The sequence below is a fragment of the Phoenix dactylifera genome, chromosome 8 (assembly GCF_051530095.1).
Source record: "Phoenix dactylifera cultivar Ajwa chromosome 8, Ajwa_hap1_PhDact_Kaust_v1.1, whole genome shotgun sequence".
Taxonomy (NCBI): domain Eukaryota; kingdom Viridiplantae; phylum Streptophyta; class Magnoliopsida; order Arecales; family Arecaceae; genus Phoenix; species Phoenix dactylifera.
In genome coordinates, this window is record NC_143197.1 from 2,276,477 (window position 1) to 2,298,599 (window position 22,123).

At 38.6% G+C, this 22,123-nt stretch overlaps 2 protein-coding genes across 6 annotated transcripts; both read left to right on the forward strand.

The window, feature by feature from the left end:
* The first annotated feature begins 610 nt into the window (after positions 1-610).
* Positions 611-7,235, forward strand: SRR1 (sensitivity to red light reduced protein (SRR1)). Of its 2 annotated transcripts, none has more exons than XM_026805957.4 (2): positions 611-1,754; positions 6,510-6,875. In XM_026805957.4, the coding sequence occupies exon 1, from the start codon at positions 628-630 to the stop codon at positions 1,696-1,698; it is 1,071 nt and encodes a 356-aa protein (XP_026661758.4). In that variant the 5' UTR covers positions 611-627; the 3' UTR covers positions 1,699-1,754; positions 6,510-6,875. The 2 variants fall into 2 exon arrangements, with proteins under 2 accessions (XP_026661758.4, XP_008793769.4); XM_008795547.6 differs by having other exon boundaries at positions 616-1,754; positions 6,551-7,235.
* A 2,098-nt stretch (positions 7,236-9,333) lies between these two features.
* On the forward strand, positions 9,334-21,509 carry LOC103709973 (uncharacterized). Of its 4 annotated transcripts, none has more exons than XM_039124242.2 (3): positions 9,334-9,759; positions 9,858-14,101; positions 20,465-21,509. In XM_039124242.2, the coding sequence occupies exon 2, from the start codon at positions 9,933-9,935 to the stop codon at positions 14,046-14,048; it is 4,116 nt and encodes a 1,371-aa protein (XP_038980170.2). In that variant the 5' UTR covers positions 9,334-9,759; positions 9,858-9,932; the 3' UTR covers positions 14,049-14,101; positions 20,465-21,509. The 4 variants fall into 4 exon arrangements, with proteins under 4 accessions (XP_038980170.2, XP_008793752.3, XP_088558469.1 ...); XM_008795530.4 differs by having other exon boundaries at positions 21,033-21,509; XM_088702343.1 differs by having other exon boundaries at positions 20,397-21,340.
* Positions 21,510-22,123: the final 614 nt, after the last annotated feature.

The following is a 22,123-nucleotide window of genomic DNA, read 5'->3' on the forward strand; positions in this document are numbered from 1 at the left end:
TTCATGAATCTGTCATCTTATCCTATATATAGTAGATAAATCGCACTTGTATCATCATTTAAAAGCATAATTTTCTTGGCTAGCACAAGATCTATTGCAATTTGGCCTTTTTTTATTTGAGTGCATTATAAGTTGGCCTTTCCCAGTTTTAGGAAATGAAACTAGTTTCTTGTGCTGGTATTTTTTTAGCATTCAGATGTCGAATATCTAAAGAAATCAATAATGTCTAAATGTTATATGCGACATTTAAATAGTGCCAGATATATGTGAAAGATATGGTATAATACTTATGAGTTTGCTAAGAAAACAAAAGAAAAACATAAAAGAGAGATAAGAGGCTGTTGTAGCTCAAATTGGTAACTTTTGGATTTATTAACAGTCCTTCAACATATCACTCGTATTATTCTTTGTTCAGCAAGATGTGACATAGAGATTGAATTTAAGCTCCAATCTCCTTGCGAAGTTCGAGTTTTCTTGAGAAAACCTGTAATAATACTTTTTTATTGCATATTTCTATCTATATTTAATATAAAACGATATGGCATGATGACTCGTGATCATAGCCGTCCATGGAACAGCGGGATTTGTATTATCATACTGATGACATCTTGGGGTCAGCCCTTGAATATGTTCGCACGCGGAACATCTATTGGACGGCCAAGATTAACCTCCTCCGACCGGCCGCGACTCTCGGCCGGAGAGCTGGTGATCGAAAATCCCCAAGAATTCGGCCCCTCCGCCGCTCCGCTCTTCCCCGTTTTCTTCCCTTCGTCTTCCATGGACGCCGCCCCGGCCACCAAAAGACCAAATCCCAACACTGTCGGCGACTGGACCGTCGTCTCCCGTCGCCGCGGCGGCGAACAGCGGCAGAAGGGCCCCATCCCCGACACCGCTCGCCCCCAAATCAAAACCCCATCCCTAACTCCAACGGCTCCATTGCCATGGACTCCGATCGATTCCATCATCGAACCCGCGAGGGAATCCAAACTCCTCCAAAGGATGCAATCCGCCGTCCGCCGACTTGAGGGCTCCCAATTCTACCAACGATTTCTCTCCCGGTTGCGGGACGCCCAGATCCGGGATGGCCTCGCTAGGGTTTTGGGGTCTGGAAGGGAGTTTCAGATGGTGGTTTACGGCGTCGGGAGCATCGAGTCCTACGACCCTCCGCGCCTCCAGCTCGCTCTTGCTGTCCTCCTCCGGCGGGAGCTCGGCCCGGCCGTGGCGTCGGTAGAGGTGTTCGACCCGGTCCTGTCGGCCACCGAGTGCGCGGTGGTGAGGGCGCTGGGTTGCACAGTGGTCCCGGTGGACGAGCGGGGGCGAAGGGAGGCGACGGTGCCGACGCTGTTCTACATGCCACACTGCGAGGCGGCGCTGTATGATGCCCTGCTGGAGGCCAATTGGAGGCCGTCGATGTTGAATCGGATGGTGGTGCTGGGGAACAGCTTCGCTGCGTATGAAAAGTACATGGAGGAGGTGGCCTGGAGTAATGGGAGCGTGGCGTTGGAGGTGGCATCAAAGCACATTCTTGGGGTGAGGAAGTACGTGAGGGAATTGGAGATGGAGGAGAAGGGGGACGTGGAGGTGTCGGGGGAGACAAAGGAGGAGGAAGAAGACGGGTTTTTTAAAGCTTTTCATGATACAAGCTGGCACTTTTTCGAATTGGCTGATGATATTCAGATGAATTCTTTAAATAAATGAATTCATGGCGAGCTTTTTCTCATGGATGTTTATAATTTTGCCGGTGGCCTCCCAAGGTAAGAATATTTGTTTCTGTACTCATGTTATTTATCTCGTTGGAGCATAATTTTCCGAATCTTCCTAGGGCGCCTTTTCATATCATGATGTTTCACAGTTTCCCTGAAGATTATTAATACCATTCCATGGTGTGCTGCTTGGTTTAAGTGTCTAAGAGTTCACAATTTCACATCACTTTGTTGAATTTCTATGACCACAATCTTCTTGAACTAGTCAGTGTTTTGTGTACAATGTCTATTTAATCCCAGTCCCAACTAGGATTGCTGTTAACTGAGTGTCATAGAACAGATTAGATTCCTCTATATTAAATGTTAAAGTAAGACTGGGCGATTAGTATGACTGGGATAAAACTCCTTTATTTAGTGGGAAATCTAAAGAAAGTCTGCTAGTTGTCGAACCTTCTTGCTTGAGGGGAATAATATCAGAGTATCCGGGGAGCAGATCCATGAAATTTCAAAGTTCAACAACATTCAGAAGTATTATAGGTAGTTTATGGACTGCTGTTGGATTTTAACATAAGATTAATATATTTTAATTAACTCATGGCAGAATCAAAATTCAAACACCTTGCGAAGATGAAACTCTGATTATTCATTTTCTCTTAAATTTGGTTCAGCAATATACCATATGTTTACAAAATAGAAAAAAAACTTCTCTTTCCTTTTTCCAATGTAACTTAGGCTCGTAATTTTATATGTCATTTGACTTCATTTAAATCGAACTGAACTTAAACTAAGCCATGTACATTCTTGATTGGCTTAGAGTTGTTTGCTTGTTGTTTAAAGCTTGAACAAGCCCAATACAGAAACTAGGATTATCTACTAATTTCTTTTGAGAACCTTCAATCTCAAGACAACCAAGTCAAAATTGAGTTTGTTTCAAAAGATTCAACTTTTGAGCATGGAAATAGGGGCATTAAATGAGAAATTTATTGATTCAAGTTACTGAGGTTGATCTACTTTTGAGCTTGAGCTCGTGATGTGGGGAGGTGATTTAACAAAGAATGCATGAACACAGATTCTGCGATATTCTGTTTCAGGATGAGGCATTGAAAGTGTTTTGGTGTGGAAAAGCTAGATATCGTATGTTAATTTTATGCTGCGCCCTGGAATAAATTTGATCAGATGTTTTCTTAGTAGTCTGTGCTTGTCTGATAGTATTTTCAAGTCATGGGAGTGGTCCATGCAGTGCAAGCCCTCATGCTTTGATTTACAAAAATTGCCAAATAGTAATATAAAGTATTAAGGTCTGATGCAGTTGGACGACAGATGACTGATGCGAATGAGTTGATTAGAAGCAGGTTGCCATGGTTAGAGCAATTTTACTAAGCTAAATGTACCATCTATTTACTTTGCACATTCAAATGCTACATTGATACCTCCAAATTTCAATTCTAGTTCAGCTGTAATACTCAGGACTGCCAACATCAGTGCTTGATAGGGTGCTAATGGAAAAGCTATAAATACTATGTCCAGACTAGTAAGAATAACGTAGATATCAAATTCTGCTTCAACTGGAATCTGTCTTGATCTAACAGGGGAATGTTAGATCAATTTTGACTTGAGTCTGCTAAGTGTGACTGCTGGTGGGAGTGCCCCCATTTACTTGGATATATTAGAGGTACCAAATCGAACAATTCTCTTTGTTTTGTTGGGTTCCTGGATTAAGGAAATTTGTGAACAGATCGGGAGGGGAGGGAGAATCTGGCACAATGCTATATATAGATGGTTTTTAGAAAAAATATATGTTCAAAATTTTGTTGCCACATGATGTTTATGTTAATGTTGGGAGTATACAGGGTCTGCAGATTCCCATAATTTGTGAAGGTGGTCAAGTATCAGGTTGAAACAAATTGGCAGTGGGATGCACACATAGCTGTTTGAAGAACTTATATTTTTATCGCTACATGTATCTATGTTGATGTATGAAGTACATAATTTAAATTCATATAAAAAAAGAAATACATAATTTAAATAAAATTTGGCTAGTTGTATTGTCAGTCAGTATTGATTTTACACCGATGCTACTTCAATCACCTAGACAGCTAAACAAAAGGGTGGAAAAGCAGGTTTAAATAGAGAAAGTAGTTAGCAAGAATTTTCAGAGAAGTGAAAGTCATTCAAAAGATATTCTTTCTAGATAACAATTAGGCACTTCCTGGACCTTTTACCTTGACATTATGTGCATCTTTCTTGTATGTTGTTTCTTGCATCAGTTTTAATCTTCTAGTCTAATTTCCATCATGTACTAGCTTCTTCTTCCTCTTTGTTGAGGAATAGTTTCTTACTTCCCAGACATTAATTTCTTCACAAGATTTGCTTCTTGGAGTAAATATTGTTCAAGAGATCCTTTATTTTGAACATATATGACACTTGCACCTATTTTGAGCCTGATGTGTAAAATATTGTCCTTGTTCTTACAGTTTGTAGCTTATGCACTGAAAGGTCCATATATGTGAAGTTCTGAGTATTTTTGTTTTGAATAGCTTGACAAAATGATGCGTCTGAAACTTTGTTTAGTGTCAGAGAAGTTCACTGCCCATTATTTTTGCACTTTTAACTCTAACTAGAATTAGCCTTGTAGGGATAACTTGGACCTCGATTTACATATCCGAAGTGGCCTGTTTAACTAGTTTGACATTTTTTAAGTAAACAATATCTGTCCATCATATATGAAAGCAGGGAAGGAAAATTCCCTTCCCAATGCTTTCATCCTAGCTAATTCTTTCGGTCTGGCTGGAGTTCTAATTATTTATTAGTTTTCTCTTCCTTCATTTTATTTAGTCGATGTGGAAATATGGTCTAGGTTCGTCTTTAGAGTTTCTTCTATGGTGTGTCAGAAGTCTTAAAAAAAGTCACTCATCCTAACATTGTCTGCTAGGGTGTATACTAGGAGGATGTTGTTGATCGTTTTACGCATTAGCCTAGCACATCAAAGGTCTCTGGTTTGCATCTGGATGATACCAGATTTGTGGAAAAAAGTCTATTTATAATATTAAAAAAAGAAGATATATTTATATATTATAGTATTAAAAAAAACAAATAACTATAAATAAAAACAATATTTGAGTTGTAAAATTATTTTATTTACATGAAAAAGAGATGTATTTAGTAAATACTGAAAATGTCAACCAATGGCTATATCTTTTATTTTGTATAATGGTTGCTACAAGGAGATTAGAACTAAATGATAATAGTTATTAAAATTCAGTTACATATTATAACATGCCGAGAGGCCTCCCTAGAAACTGCGATTGACTGTTATTTTAAATACTCTTCCCGATGCAGATAATCAGTGACATTAAATGGATGGATATGATTTAGTGAAGTTGATAAACATACATTATATTTTAATTTTTCTACATTTATCTTTCTTGGTTGATAATTAAAGAGGGAATATAGATTGAATTTTAACAAGTAGTAAGTACGCTTACTTTTCACTGATACCAAAAGCTGGCATGTAAGCACACATTCAAACTACCATAAACAATCCAATGGCATAATATTTATTTTGTTGATAAACATAGATTCAATTGAGGAACATGCAATTCTATTACTTCTTTGTCTTGAAGAAAGGTTTGGTGAATTTTGCATTAAAATCCACTTAATTATGGATTTCACAAGAGAAGGGATTTTCTTCTTTTTATACAAAATTATAGATATATAGAAGTTCCAAACAATTTCGCCCTTGGGTCTAAGTATAAGACATGCATGCACATTTTTTGAGTTTTTGGTATGCGTTTGTTGAACAACCAATGCATATATTTAAAAAATTCAATACATATTTGGTTAGACTACCACTCATATCGTGCTTAGATATACACCAAGATTATTGATAGATTTTGCGCAAAAAAAGGCTTTTTATTGCAAAATCAATAATTTTTATGCAAAATTGTGATATACTTATTAGGATGGGGAATGATTATAGCAGGATCATATCAATCACACTTCATAAAGCTTCATGAGTGTCGTGCAAAAATTTGAATTTAAACAAGAATTCACAAGCATATGCGGAGTCTATTTAGTATTTTTAAATTTAAATTTCGATGTTCATTTTATGAATAGTCATATAATTAATTATATCATTACTTTATCATTATTTTTTTAACTAAATGTCAAATAACCTACTACAAATATTTTTTATATGGGAAAATATTAAATGCGAGCATAATTAATAAAAAAATGATTAATGATATGAAGGTATGTGTTACAAGTCTGTACATAAACGCCTAATCATGCATAAGAATAATTATTGAATTAAATTAAGTTTATTCTTTCATTGTATTATTTTACATTCACTTGGTTTTATAATTTATGTAGAAGAATTGATTTTTGCAAGTTAGTTTGCAAGTTATTGTTTTACAGTTTAATAAAAGTAAATATTTTGCAAAAAAAAGTAGATTATTGTTCTTCAAACAAATAATTATTTTTTTTTTTGTGTCGCTATACTACTAATTGTAAAGTTTATCTGGTTTGAAAGGCCGCACCACTCAGGTCCAACTATTAGTTCCCAATGTCTGAACATTTCCAGGCCATCTGGGCTGCCTTTGTAAGATCAATTTTTTGGAGGTAAAGATATGATAGTTATAATACTTTGCTGGAGAGGTAAATATACGATGTTACACTACTTTGCTAGAGCTAATCAAAGATGCTATTGTAGAGGTTGAGATATCTATTTTTCCACCCATGTGATACAACAAAGTAAACATCTATTTCTTTATCAATGTTATAGTGATCTTGGTCAAATCTATGCAGGATTGCTGATTTCTTGATGTGCTCTCTTAAAAATCTCACAGGCATTAAATTGGAGGCACCACTGTGTCGGGCAAAGGTTAAATTAAATGTGGTTATGGTGTCTCACTACCCTTGGGTGGAGAATCATGAAGATGACATGGGTAATTGATGCATATGCACAACTACAAGAAAATTTCTCTTACATTCCTATGGAAGGGTTGTTTTTGCTGCCTTCCCTCTTTAGTTTGGTTGTGTTGGTAGCTGATTTAATTATGTGTAGTTGTTTAGCTTCTATGTGGATGTGGAAGTCTTGAGACTCTCTAAGCCTCAAAATATTGGGATATTCCAAGTTAATGAAAGTCTACATCGTGATGACTGCTACTAGAATGCATAGGAGGTGATAGAATACTCGCAACCTGCAAACCAGGTCCTAATATTTCTCTGGAATACTTCGATTGGATTCCATGTGATCAGGCCCAGAAAATCACATAATTCTGCACCCTACCCTCTACTACATTTGATATGGAAGCATTTAGCATTAGCTCCTATTATATATATAATATGTGGAAGCATTAGCTATAGCTGGATCAAGTATTACTTTGCTCTGTGAGAGTTTGGTTCAATGTGGTTAGCTCATAATAGTACTTGCTACCCAACATTTGTATGCCATGTGTGAGGAAGCACTTGATATTTTATTTCTGCAAATGATAGCCATTCTCATTTTTTGAGATGCACTCTTTCCCCCTTTGTTTCCTTGTCTATATTTAATAACATATGAATGGAGACTCTGACAACACATTTGTATCAATTATAAGAAACATTGTGTTTATCATTGTCAGTAAAGGACTCTTATTTAAGAAGTCCAGTGTTTTTTGAACCATAACCATTCATACATCTAACAGTGTTGTATTTAGCTAGCGCAGAAGAATAATTGGTCGATAGTGATTATTTGTGCAAAGTGGTGGTTGAGTTAGCCTTCTTCTTGAGACAGAGTTGTCATCGGTGGAAGAGTCTGATAAAGAGCAAGGGCAGTTGCTAGTTCTATTGCTGGATCAGTGGCCATATTCTTCCAAAAGAACTTTTCTAATTTTGGGATCATTTATTTCTTTTTTCTCATAACCTGTAACTTTCGATATTTTTCTCCTAGGGGCCCTTCCTAATTGGCTTTCTTTTCCTAACAAAACAGCTACCAGTCTACCATGCATGCCTTATCTTGATATATCACCAGGATTTCTAAAGGTCCCAATATGAGAGCTGGCTCGTCATGAGATCCATAGAGCCGGAATCTGGAGCTTCTGCTGGTTTGAACTCTTGATTGCCAGAGTCGTATTGTCTTTGGCACTTCACAGGTTGGGATCCTAGCTTGGCCCAAACCCTTCTTGCTACTTATATCAAAAAACAACACATCATGGAGTGCATTAGGTAGCTCCGCCTCGTCCATCTATATATGGTCTCGTGAGTGGTTAGCAATAAAGGAGGCTACCCAATCCGCAGCCCCATTCGTCTTATGAAATACATGCTTCATTTGAATGACCATTCCATCACGAACTAATGTCCGGATGCCTCTCAACAGCGGGTGGTAGTCACCGATCCTTTCTGACACCTATAGAATCCATCCAATGATTTTAGCGGAGTCACCCTTCAAAAGGACCTTCCTTGCTCGCAGATCACGCCTGACATAACACAGTTTGGACCAGGCTGTTCTTAATTCTGCCCCCGACACTAAGGTGTCAAAAAATTGGCATTGCCTAAAGAACACTATCTTTCGGAAGAACCATATATGTAACCTTAACCAACCAAACAGTTCATATGCTTTAAAGTATTGCCTAAAGAACTGATAATATATAGCTGAATTCAAGGCCGGTGTAGGCCTCCCTTGTCAAAGCCTGATCTGATATATCCTTAAACACTTAATGATGCTTGACCCCTAATCACAAGCTCAAGCCCGAATCTCATCCATCCATTTTCAGGATGGCAATTTACTCCATTCTATTCGGTACTCAATCCGGCTCTAATAGGGTATGGATAATAATAAAATTTGTTCCGAACTCGATCTGTGTATATAAATCTTTTAACATATCTTTTTTTCTAGAAAAAAATTGATTTGTAAATAAAAAAAAATTGTAGCTTTATTCGATTCGATTTGTCCAACTCATCCCGTCTAACTCGATTCATTCCGTCCCGAGATTCTATTTACACTACCTTGAGGCAAGTACGGGGTAGATATAAGAAATGGCCGATTTTCGATCCATTGTTATCCCTAATCTATTTGTTTTTCTAAATTGGCTACCCAAATGTCAAGTCCCATCTCTACTAAACAAGCAATTGGTTCAGAGTGCACCACTCTTCAAACTTTCTGTGTTTGTTTATCGGGATAGCTCTTTAACTTCTTTAATAATTAATGTACAAATATGTATCGACCAAAAACAGGAATAGATTTTCCAACTCAGCAAAGGCATGACCGAAAAATCTTACCATGGGGGTGCAATGCAGCTCGTTAGTTGGACTAGACCTAATTCTCTCGTGGAAAAAGATAATGAAAAAAAATAAAACCAATTCCACCAATAAGAGGGGTGTATTTATCAAATAACCGGAATAAAAGAAATCTTTATTCAACTAAGCACGTCGTGGCATGCACGTGTGCTTGAATACTATTTTAACTGAAAACCTATTCGTATTTCCCGGCAGATACGAATTTTCCACGTGAGCTCACAACGACCAACGGTCCAGATCTAAATTAGTCGCGTTATTAAAATCACCCAGTCTCCAAATTCAACGGCTATAACCAAACTCACCCCGTTACCGAACCCGAAACGTTATATCGCTAACCCGTCTCGGTTTCGGTGCTGGGTCGCCGTCCCATTCCACACTTCTCTGCTTTCTCTTCCCCTGCGAACACGCCTTCCCCCGTCTCTTTCTCTCTCTTCCCCCCTTCTCTTCCTCTCCTTCTCAAATTGCCCTTCCCCCCTCTCATTTTATTTATTTCCCAACCCTACCCCTCTTCTCTCTCTCTCCCCTCCTCACCCTTTTTATCTAACCGGGAACCTTCTCCTATCTTTCATCCGACGACCCACACGCGTCCACGTCCTCGTCGTCTTCTTCGCCCCCCCCTTCCCCCTCCCCTCCCCTTCTCACCCCCATCCATATAAATAACCGCCCCCACCCTTCTCTCCTTCTCCGCTCTGGCTTTTTAGGGTTTCCACGAATACCGAGAGACCTGGTCGAATCCTTCGATTTGGACGGCGGTATCCCTCGCGTTCTTCCCCTACTGGTACGTCTCTTCCTTCCCGCTTTCTTGTTTTTGCTCTCGATCGAAGCTAGGGTTTCTTTGTTTGATTTTTTTTACGGTTATTTTTTTCGCCGTTTTAGGTGTTTTTTTTTGGTGTTGTTGGTGGTGGCAAATATTGAGGAGTCCGTGGTGGGTTTGTGTTTTCTTGGGGCGCCATGGCGATTGTGAAAAATAGCTTTAGGGTTTCGAGGCTGGACGGCGATTCCTCGCCGGGGAGTCGGGGCAGTGTGTCGAGTGAGGAGGAGGAGGACGAGGTCCGGACTCGGAGCTCGGCGTCGGACATTGATGTCTCCGATGCCTCGGATGTGGACTCTGGGATGGGATCCGACGAGTTTGATCTCTCCGAGCTCGGGGAGGCTGGGACCGAGTTCTGCCAAGTCGGGAACCAGAGCTGTAGCATCCCGCTGGAGCTCTATGAACTTCCCGACTTGGGGGCGGTCCTCTCGCTGGAGACCTGGAATGAGTGCCTCTCGGAGGAGGAGCGGTTCGGCTTGGCTGAGTACCTCCCTGATGTGGACCAGGAGACGTTTTGCCGGACTCTCAAGGAGCTGTTCTCGGGGCAAAACTTCCACTTTGGGAGCCCGCTCGTTGAATTCTTCAATCGGCTGAAGGGTGGGCTTTGCGACCCAAGAATTGTTCTTTACCACCGGGGACTGAACTTCTTACAGAGGCGGGATCACTACCATCACCTGCGCAAGTATCAGAATGCTATGGTAGGAAGCCTTATTCGGATAAGGGATGCTTGGCAGAACTGTGCAGGGTATGGTATCGAAGAAAGGCTTCGGCTGTTGAATATCCTCAGGAGCCAGAGGCCTTTGCATTATGAGAGGGATGGAGAAGTGGGGTCTGAGACAGATTCAGAGAGTGGGGATTCTGGTGATCATCACTGGACTAAAAGGTTTAAGATGGATCGGCAGGCAGTGCTGTCATGGAGGCCTTCCTTTGATATATTGTCTCATGGGAGTGGCATGCCAATGGAGCAGATGAAGTTTGGGAAAGAGAACTCGAAGGGGGTGTTGAAGGTTGCCGCTCCCAAAGTCTCTGCCCAAAAGGAGTACTTTGGAGCGGCAGGTCAGTATCCTTCTGCTGCTAAGCATAGTGGGGAGGCAAAGACTAGACCACCAATGTCTCTCTTAGCTCTTCACCGGCAGGATCAGGTTGCAGGGTATGATTTGGGTAATTCCCAAAGGGCCAGACATCAGATGAGTGGTGATGAGGATGATTTGGAGGAGCAAGGTTATGAGATGGGCTTGCAGGGAGACTGGAATGCAGTTCGTGGAAATGCAGCAGCCAGGACTAATTTGCTGAAACCGGGAAAGAAGCAGGAATTACTAAAAAGATATGGCAGAGGTATATTTGGTGATGATGGCCCTGATGGTTATGATGGGTTGTCTTATTATCAAGGTAGGAGCAGGAATTCTGATCAGGCTGTCACTGTAGCTTCTTATGATCATCAGTCTCTTGAAACCATGAAGCAAGCTATGTATACCGAGGAGTGGGCATATCCTGCCAGAGAGCAGCCTAATTATCAAGCTCTGAAAGGAAATCAGGTTGACCGGTCAGCTGGCACTCAGCCCTTTCGGCATAACAAAAAGCTTGAAGAAGCCATTTCCATGGATAGAGGCAAGAAATGGAAGGTTGGGGATGATTACAAAATTGGCAAAAGTAAAGTTGGGCATGACTCAAAAATCAAGTCTTATAAAACTATTCCAGCACAGATGGATGATTCATACTTCCACTCTGATCTTAGGGCCAAAACATTACAAGGGAAGATAAAAATTAAGTCTGCTCAGTATGAGGAAATGAGTATGGGCTATGCAAGGGGCACTACTATGTATGCTCAAAGCGAGGAGACAGAATCTGATTCATCAGACCAGGTTGAGGAAGACGGAGGTATTGATCCATCAGCGAGGAAGTTGGGGCATTTAAGTGGGGACATAGAGGTCCGTCACCCAGGACTCGTCAAATCATTGTATGATTCTAAAAAGGCCAACAAGCTTGCAAAGATGGACAAAAAAGCGTATTCCCGTTTTCCTGATGGAGCCACAAACATTTATACACGAGAAGAAGAACCTTACTCTACAAAAAGGAAGCAAAAAGGTAAAACAAATGAGCCCAATTACTTGAACGATGTGAAATTTATGAAGAAGGGCCAAGTGCCACAGTCTAAAGAGAAGTTACAACCGCCATTACTGAAGACTTATAATACAGGGAAAAAGCGTATAGGAATGGTTGATCTGGACAATTCTTCACGGCAGCCAATTTATTCGCATGATTATGGCAGTGGCATGTTGGATGAGCAGGAGGAGAATTTGGATGGAAGTTCCAAGTTACTGGGTAGCCAGATGCGAGTTAACAAGTCGGGGAACAGAAATCAACCTTCTGATGCTCGTACTATTGAAGCTGATTGTCATGAAAAACTAAACATGTCCTTGTTAGGGTGCAACACTGTGAAGAAGAGGCCAAAAGTGAAGCCTGAAGGTATGTATGTTGACAAGCCAGATGAACCTCGTTACCAACAGTCTAGTCCAAAGCAGCAGATCGATGACCAGAGTGTCATGAAGAAGAAGGGAAAAAGAAAAGCAGATGCTGCTTCTGATTCTTTGACTGTGGCAACTCCTGAGCCAGGCATTCTACACAAAAGAACAGCAGATGTAGATCTAGAGGGAAAGTTGCAAAAGAAACCATTTACCCTGATCACACCTACAATTCACACTGGCTTTTCATTTTCCATCATACATCTTCTTTCAGCTATCCGGAAAGCAATGATTACTCCTACTACAGAAGATTCCGCAGTGATGGGGAAGCATCGTGAAAAGAATGATGGTAGACCAAAACTAATGAGAGGAGAGCAGAGCAGTTTGCTTCAAGTGGTCAATGGCCCATGGATGCGCCATTCTCATGAGAAAATGGATGGACATACTTCAGAGCATGCTGGTCAGAATAATTTACCTTCTCTTACTGTTCAAGAGATTGTCAATCGAGTTAGATCGAATCCAGGAGATCCGTGCATTCTTGAAACACAGGAGCCACTTCAGGATTTAGTCCGTGGAGTGCTGAAAATATTTTCATCTAAGACGGCACCTTTAGGAGCAAAAGGTTGGAAGGCGCTTGTATTCTATGAGAAATCAAACAAAAGTTGGATGTGGGTTGGTCCCGTTATTACTAGTTCATCTGATAATGATACTGTTGAAGAGGAGACTTCTGCTGAAGCTTGGGGTATTCCCCATAAGATGCTGGTGAAGTTGGTTGATGCATTTGCTAATTGGCTAAAATCTGGTCAGGAGACCCTTCAGCAAATAGGAAGCCTTCCAGCACCTCCAATATCAATGTTGTCAAACTTGGATGAGAAGGAGAGGTTCAAAGATTTAAGAGCCCAGAAGAGTCTAAGTACTATTAGCCCAAGCTCTGATGAAATGAGGGCATATTTCCGTAAAGAAGAACTTTTAAGATATTCTATTCCAGATCGGGCCTTTTCGTACACTGCTGCTGATGGGAAAAAATCTATTGTTGCTCCGCTAAGAAGAGGTGGTGGAAAGCCAACATCAAAAGCTCGGGATCATTTTATGCTGAAGCCTGATCGCCCACCTCATGTTACTATTCTTTGTCTTGTACGTGATGCAGCTGCCAGATTGCCTGGGAGTATTGGAACTAGAGCAGATGTTTGTACTCTTATTAGGGACTCACAATATATTGTTGAAGATGTCTCTGATGCACAAGTTAACCAAGTTGTCAGTGGGGCCCTAGACCGGTTGCATTATGAACGTGATCCTTGTGTACAGTTTGATGGTGATAGAAAATTGTGGGTTTATCTGCATAGAGACAGGGAGGAGGAAGATTTTGAGGATGATGGTACCTCTTCCACTAAGAAATGGAAAAGGCAAAGAAAAGATGCTACAGATCAATCAGATATGGGAGCAGTTAACGATGGCAGCTATCATGCAACTGGAGATCCAACTGTAGGTGGTTCTACTGCCGGATATGATTATGATCCTGATCCTAATATTGAGTCATCATCCATCAAAGTAGGGGAGAAATCTGAACTTGTTTATAATGATTCGAGGCCCGATATGGAGAACATCCAGTCTTTTGTTGATTCTAAACCCAGTAGCAGGAACCAAAGCGGTTCACGGAGTTGGGAGGCTCTTGGGTTGAATCCCCTGCGGGAAGACAAAATGGTATGTCAAGAGAACTCCACAAATGAAGATTTTGATGATGAAGCTTTTAGCAGAGAAAAGCCAGTTGGGCTCCTGAGTACAGGGTTGTTGTGAAGAATGGATGATCCATAATCAATAACTGTATGTTCATTGCAGAACAGATCCAGGTAAAGTCCGTGAATCTACATGTGCTGGTTAGTTAGTACTTCTGCATACTGCTTGTTAATAATTGCGTCACCTGGTTATTTTTCTATAACTTTTTTATACTAAGATTTTGTGAAAAAGACCAGTGGTTACTGATTTGGATGCCTGTTCTTGTGGTTTTCTTCTTTGTCACTGCATTTGTGGACCTGTCTGTGTCATCTAAAAGACTTCACTGACCCTAATATAGTTAATTTACAGCTGGCAATCTGGCTTTCAAATTCTTTTTTCTGATATTTGGACATAAAAGATTATGATGGCTAAGATTATGATGTCTGCTATGTTTTATATATTTAAATCAAGTTCAGGAAATAAGAAAGAAAAAAAATGCACTGGACCTTTACTAAAAGATAGAAAAGGCAGCAGCAATTGTCGAGGAAATTAGTGTTAAATAAACATAATGCTACTCAACATCATTTTCCTGCTTGATACTCTGCATGCTGAAGTTAAACTCGTCTAATTTGAATATTTTATTTTAATGCTTGCATATGCAACTTGTTATGGACTTATGCAGAGACATTTACAAGTAATACATGAGCATCTGATTTAGTTCTTCATTGCAAGGAACTAGACATGTATATATAACAAAAAACTCGTGAAACATATGGCATCATGAACTTTAAGGGGATATTTAAATTCTCAGTTCCTGTCCAGTATTACCATATCAGATCTTCTACGACTGAATATCATTTGGTTGCCATGATTGGATGGAGTTGGAAACGTGGAGATGGTAATGAGGGAATATAGAGATCTGAGATAAAGAGAAGATATCCCTGATCTCGTATGTTGTTCCATAATGTATAGATATTTGGGAAGTCCTACGCATTTCGCTACTCAGTCCAACATTTTCCCAATTGAAGATGTAGTAAAAAATATCATGAACTAGAGCATTTAAATGCCATTACATAATCCCCACCATATAGAGGAAATTGAAAATTAATCAAGGTCACTTTGCCAATATCTTCCTTCCCTGGTTAACTTGCTGATCCTGGGCCTATGATCTCATGTGTATTCTGCTAGTACTGTAGGCAAAGGTAAGATCTGGCTTCCAAGCCCCTATGCAAAGGTGATAATTGACTAGGGAGGGTATAAATGGGGACAACAATCCTCTCAGGATACAAAGGCAGTTAAGTCAGTGTGGTGCAGGACAAAAGCTGCACAACTACATCATCTCTTAGGTCTCAATCCTATTGTACTATCTGCTGCCTTGAGCAGCCTTCTAGTATTTTGAGAAGTTCATTGCTGAACTTCTTAGGAGTCATTAAAGATAAGCTTAGGTAACTATTAGAGGCACTCATTTTCCTTAGATTACCTAATGTTGACATCTACACCCTGTGGTCTTAACACCTGCGACTCGATAGTGATTCTGAAGTTGCTGAAATCTCTCACATCCTCACCTTGACATACACAACTATGACTGCAAAACGTAAACTGACATGCCAAAAGCTAGCAGAAAAATGGATTTGGTTACCACTTTCTTTTTGGTATCATCAAAGTTAATGTTCAAGTTTTTTTTTTTTAAAGTTAAACAAAGTAGAGAGATGCCGATCCACATAAGCAATTTTATCAACCTGTTAGAATTTCACATTCATAATGGATCTTCACTACATGCTATGACTGCATTCTCATTATGGTTCTTTGCTTTCTCCAAATGCCAATCTCTTCATATATGCTTCTGAGGATCAAAACCTAATTCTCCAGCTTTTTTCTTATGCAACTCGTTTCATCTTTTATTTGACTTATCATTGCGGTCTTAGGTTTTCGTGAGGGTTGTAGCATACACTTTTTTTTCTGTGTCAGTGCATGTGATTTTGTTGATTTTTTCTTTTTTGAAGTTTCTAATAATTATTTATTTGTCTAGAAGCAGGGTGTTCAGTAACTTAACACTGTCAAACTCTTTCACAGATCAGAAATCATTTTTTCTTCCGTTCTTTTATAGATGACTGGAAACCATATACTGTTTTTGAAAATTTGTATTCCGATTGTAGTGTAACTTTTCTGCAATATCAGGAAAGGGCTTACCTTGCTACATTTCGGTCCTATAAAATAATGGGATATATCTTATCACACATTATTAAATATCATCATCTTATTTTTCTCTGTTGCTGTAATCTGTTTTACATGTTCAAATTTGGTGTTAGTTTCTTTTGATTTGAAAATGAATTTAGATTTCTTGAGTATGCCATATTAATCCTGAAACCTTGCATGAACATTCCTATTTATCAAGGATTTGTTTCGTCCAAATTTAATGCATGCTTTGAAGTTCCAATCTACATAAATATATTATGAAAAGCAAGGATTCAGATTTCAGTGTATAAGACAAAGCATATTTCCTTGGTTTTCCTTTTGCTTTTTCTTTTTTATAATCCATAGAATATGACACTTAATATTTAAGTTCATATTTCTTCCAGATTTTAGTTCTACTTTCAGATAAATTCATTACAAAAAGACGATGGGGTGAGAGTGGGTGGAATATTATTTGATGAGTTGAGAGACTGTCAAAGTGTTGTTCATTTAGAGGCTAATCTGGACCTGTGTAAGATGGTCCATGTGATAAAAAATGCTTGCAGTTTGTATAATAGTGTTTCCCTTTCTATTGGATGTCATCTGGTGAAATCAAAATTAGATATCGAGATAATAAAATTTATGCCTTTCTTTTCTTAGGTCGATAACACATTTCAAAATCCGCTTTGATCACCCTTGCAGAAAATTTTGTGGACTTGTAGGACTAATAGAGGAGAATTCCCATAATTGGACTCCATGCTTCATTTTCTTTATTTACCTTTTTGTTTAGGAAACAAAGGCATGTAACTAACTTGTCTGAACTTCTTACTTGATCTCCTTGACACATCCATGAACAAAGCAAACTCCCTCCATGAATTCTTTAGTTTGCTGCTTCCTTCAGAAGTAGCCAGAGAGATTATTATTATTATGAGGGTTGGAAACATTGATCATGCTTTTTTTTTTTCCTATCCTTCTGTAATTGCATATATACAGATAGCTGATTTTGCATAACTACCTTGCATATACTGATTTCAATCAATAATCTGATATATGCTAAATGAGATAATTACCTCTAAAATGTCCATTATAATAAAAGGTAATTCCCTTGTCATTCACCTCATTAAACTTTTGAATCTGTATGGGGGGATTAGGAAATGTTGAAATGGATGAACTCAAGTTTTTTTTTTTTCCTCCTGCTTCCTTTAGGGATTCCCAATCTAGTTTTGTCACTGGATTATGAGAAATACAATCCCCAATCTACCATGAAGTAGACAGCACTTATGGTATTAATGTTGACCTAACTCTTCATCTGAGAAGCTTCTTTCATCTTTGTGTTATCTATGAGGTTAACTTATTAGCAACTATGAGACCAGATAGTTTTTCTATCTCAATTACATAAAGCACTGCTTGTTCAAATTTTCCCTTGTTTTTTTGGGTAATGTCATCATCTAAGCTTCCAACACTGGCATGCCTGGCAATTTCATGTCATGTCCGATGACTTTTGAATGTATGCTTGTGTTTCTTCCCTTGCTTCTACTAGTATTTCTACTCTTTTCTCTTCATCTTCCTCCTTTTTTTCGTGATATTCTTTTTCAGTGTTTTCTTTTCTTCACAGTAATTTATATCATGCTAATCATGCTGATAATGTTGACTTGGTTAGCTTCAACTCCCCACAAGTATTCTTATGTGCTCACATATGTATATTACTAAGCTAGTAGTCTGTTAATTGGAAGTTCCAATAGTGATGTTGTTTTCTGCAGTCTAGTGAGGTAATCTTAAATTGCGTGCATGAACTTTTGATAGAAAATTAATACTGGATCCAGTGAGCAACTTCATGGCTGGTGGTTTAGTTGTTTTTTATCAGGTTTTTTTGTGGGAATCTTTGAGACAGTATGCTTAAAATTATAGAAATGTGATACTTATTGACTTGGAAAAATAATATCATACGATATTTTTATAACTATAGCAAGTATATAGGTCTTTAGCTGATATAGTCAATCAAAGCCAAAATATGTGGTTGGCAAGTACATAAATCCAAGCTTGATGATGAGAAGCAAAAAAATGGGTTAATGCGCAAATATCTATATGCAGATTATGATTCTCTTAAACAGTAAACCGTCAAGCATGTCTTATTGTTTTGCCTTGTGATTCAAGGAGTGTGGCTTATAGTTAAAGTAGATTTTTCAGGGACCTCATAGTTACCTGATCAACAAGGAGAGGTTCTCTGGGAGATGACAATCTCTGTCAGATGCCCTCAATGCAGTCGAAATCATTTGATTATTCTGCAATCTACAAAAAAAGGAAAGTGAACGGTCTGTTCACTTACTATGTTCCTCTATTTATGCCATAATCAGACTCGGGCAAAATGAGGCTACAAGATATTGTTTTCAAGTTGGTTTCTTTTACAAGCTGATGGAAATTGCAGCAGTGGAGAGTAATTTTGATTGGTGGATTCTATCATCAGAGACATTGGAGAGCCTTCTAATTATAAGTTCTTCATTCCCTTTGCTTTTGCGTCACCTAGTTTTATCTTCAATAAATCTGAGTTACATTTTGGAAGGGAGAGCCCATAATTAGGATGGATATTACAAGAATATACACAAGGATGCCTGGAATATCCTTTAACACTGCATGAACTCTTCATGAAGTTATGTTAACCATGTCATCTAGGATGTCCATAGCCCTCTTTTAACTAGCATTATCATTCATAGGCAACTTAGTCATAGAATGTCTAGGATGTCCATAGCCTGTTGGTGAAAACTTAGTCATAGGCAACATGACTCATTTCTTCCATATATTGTCAGCTCTACCTATGAATATGTGGTTCTTGGAAGTTATAATGCTTTATCATTCATTTCTTAACTTACGCAAACCTATGCTGTTAAATTTTTGGCCAAGAGAACACTGGAGAGAGAAGGGCCTGACGGGAAATTGGGAAGGGTAGTTTCAAGTTTGGGTGACATAACTCTGCTTACCAAATTTGAGTTCATGCCAAGGAAGTGCAGCCCTCAAGTCCTAAGTCCGGTAAGGATCTATGGGTGGAGAGAAGGAGATACAATTTGACATAGGGGACTAAATTCTAAGGCAAGAATTAATTAGATAAATAGCTAAACGGAAAATAGTATTTGTGTTTCTATACTTCATTAGGAAAATTAGACTTTTGAATTTTGAAATACTCTAGCAAAATTTATTTTCAATTTTTGCTAAAATACACCCCCCACGCACAAAGGAAAAAAGGGAAAAAAACTCTTTCAAGTTTCTTTCTCTTCATTTCACTGATTCAAAATTAGAAGAATGCAAAAAAATAAGGTGCCTAAATATCGATGTTTAATCGAGATTCCATTGATATAATAATATCTAATCATACCCTAATATAAATGCCTGGCCTTTATTATGTTCAAATTAGAATCATGGCCACCCATTAAGATCACATAATATTTCCTTTTTCTAAACAGGGGTGTATTATTTACATGCACAAATAGGTAAATGAATAATTACAAATATACAATTGCTTGACTGGATTACATGCAGAGGTCGTATGTTGTCTTATTTTTGTTTTATTATAAGTCAATAGGGGCGTATTATTTTTGTGCGCAAATAAGTAAATGAATAATTGCTAATATACAATTGCTTGACCAGATCACATCCAGCTGCCATATGTTGTCTTTTTGTTTTATTTTATTTTATTTTACTTTCTCATTTTTGTTTTTTATGTATTTCTCAGTGTACTTAATATCATTTTTTTCTTTTAAATATATTATTTTTATGTTTACATTCAATAATTTTTATGCCTTTGGTTTTCTATCTTAAAAGTGGTGCTTTTGAAATCCCTTCCTCTGACATGCATTGCGTATGTCAGCATACTTGTATTCATTAATGAAGCCAAATAAGTATGCAATGAATCCGCGCATGTTTCTTGGTTACAAACTAAGAGCTTGGAAATGCTCAAGTACCGAATGATTGGCTGAACTCTGGTAGGAACAAATCCATTGACTATTCTCATGCATCGCTAGATTTGGAATCATAAAATGGAGAACAGAACTACAGTAGATGTTTCTGAACTTGTGATTGGTAGTTTCAGTTGAGATTGGCCGTGTATAGAGGAGGATGACGCAGATATAAAATATTTTAACTTTTTTAACCTGCAACATTTGGAGATTGTCATGGAAAATTAAATTAAAGGTTGTTAGATAAATGTTTAATAGTTTGGTTTGTTTAAAATGATATACCCTTTTAAATGTTTTTTTTTTCTTTTAGGATCTCAGGCCAATGTTCCTCAGCTGAGTTGTTTGTTGAGTAACATAGTTTTCCTGTATTGTGTCCAGCTCATTGTGGTTCGGGAGATGTAGCTAAGCTAAGAGCAGCATGTATGTCCATATTCATGTGCCACATTATTTTGAACAATCTGTGATGATTATAGTACTCCAAGTGACCAAAATTTTACAGCTCAGACCCAGAAAGGGATAAAAGCTCATTGGCTATGGCTACATAGTGAAGTGCATTTGCTGGCTTTTATAATTTTCGTTCGTTCCCAGGTTGATGATGTTCAGCAAAAATTATGGTCAGAAGAGGAGCTGACACTCTAGCTGTATCCATGAAGAGTAAAAATATGGCCATCAAAGTCAGAATACAGTTTGTTGCTTCAAAAAAATAGTCTAGTTTTATTTAGAAAAGTGCAGCGTCCATCCTTAATATAGTGTTGATCTCTTACAGAAAAAGATAAAGTTCTCCTTTCTCTTTCTTTTAATTCATTTTTTTTCCTGTTGCTCTTAGCTCTTTGGTTTTTTCCCATCCTTTTCCTCTCTGTTCACTGGTAGGGTTTATCCTGTTTATGCTTCTTTACATTTTCCATGCAACTACTAACAATGTGGATAATGGGTTCATTTTTCGCAGGTGAGGAGGTCATCAAGTGTACTTTGCACTACTGGCTTGCTTCAAGTTTCGCGTGTGGGGTGAATATGGTCTCAAAGTATACATTTTCACTATTTGGCCCATTGGGAGTCATGCATATTCAAGGTGTGGCCCTCTACATGTATATTCCCTTACGGCACTGTAACATATGTAGTGCAATTGTTGAGGCTTGGAGGTTTTCTACGTCTCGATGAATCCTTCATGATTCGAAAAAAATATTTATCCCAGCTGTAAACACTTCCATTCTTTCTACTTAGAGAGGAATGATATAGCCTCCGATGGTGCAAAAAGTTATGAACTTCGTCAAGCCCTCAAGAGGGTCCCAAATGGGTAGAGTGAAAAACCATGGGCATCTACAGATTTTTTTTATTTTTTTTTGCCCCTTCTTATATTTTTTGTCAAAATTCTCACTTTTCAGTGGTATATGATGAAGCAGCATTATGTTCCATGGTTTATATATGTGAAAGCAATTGAGCTCTGACTGCCTCGAGCTGTATCATCACAGATTTTAAGTGGTTGCCTTGAATGGCACCGTTTGACAGGTATTAGCTATTAAAGATTATAAATGCTTCTGAGATATTGTTCCAAGTCCTATCACTATTTCTTGGATTTGTCATATTTGTCTAGCACACCCCCAGGAAACCCAAAGATTTGATTCTGTGCAGCATTATCTAATTTCTTTCAGTATTGTGGGATCAGCAGGTTCTGGGGGCTCTGATATGCATCCTGTTCTTCCATATAACTGGAAAACTAGTGTAGTGACACTAAGCTTATTGCTAATGCTTTGTTCTATCTTTTGGAGAAAATGTTCCCATGTTGGGAGTAAGGCCTTGGCAATAGCTTAATTCAGAGAAGGCGCTTAGGCTGAATCATCATTCTTGTATCCAAAACTTGTACCTCCCTGGGATAATGCTTGGACTCTTTTTGTCCGGGATCCCGGCTTTTTATATGTTTCAAGGCTTGTCAAGATGGTATTCGGGGAAGTTTTATGTGCTTACGTTTGCATGGATGCTCAATATTTGTGCGCTTGAAATGGAAGAAGAGTGGGAAATGCTTTGACAAAATAGCTGTCG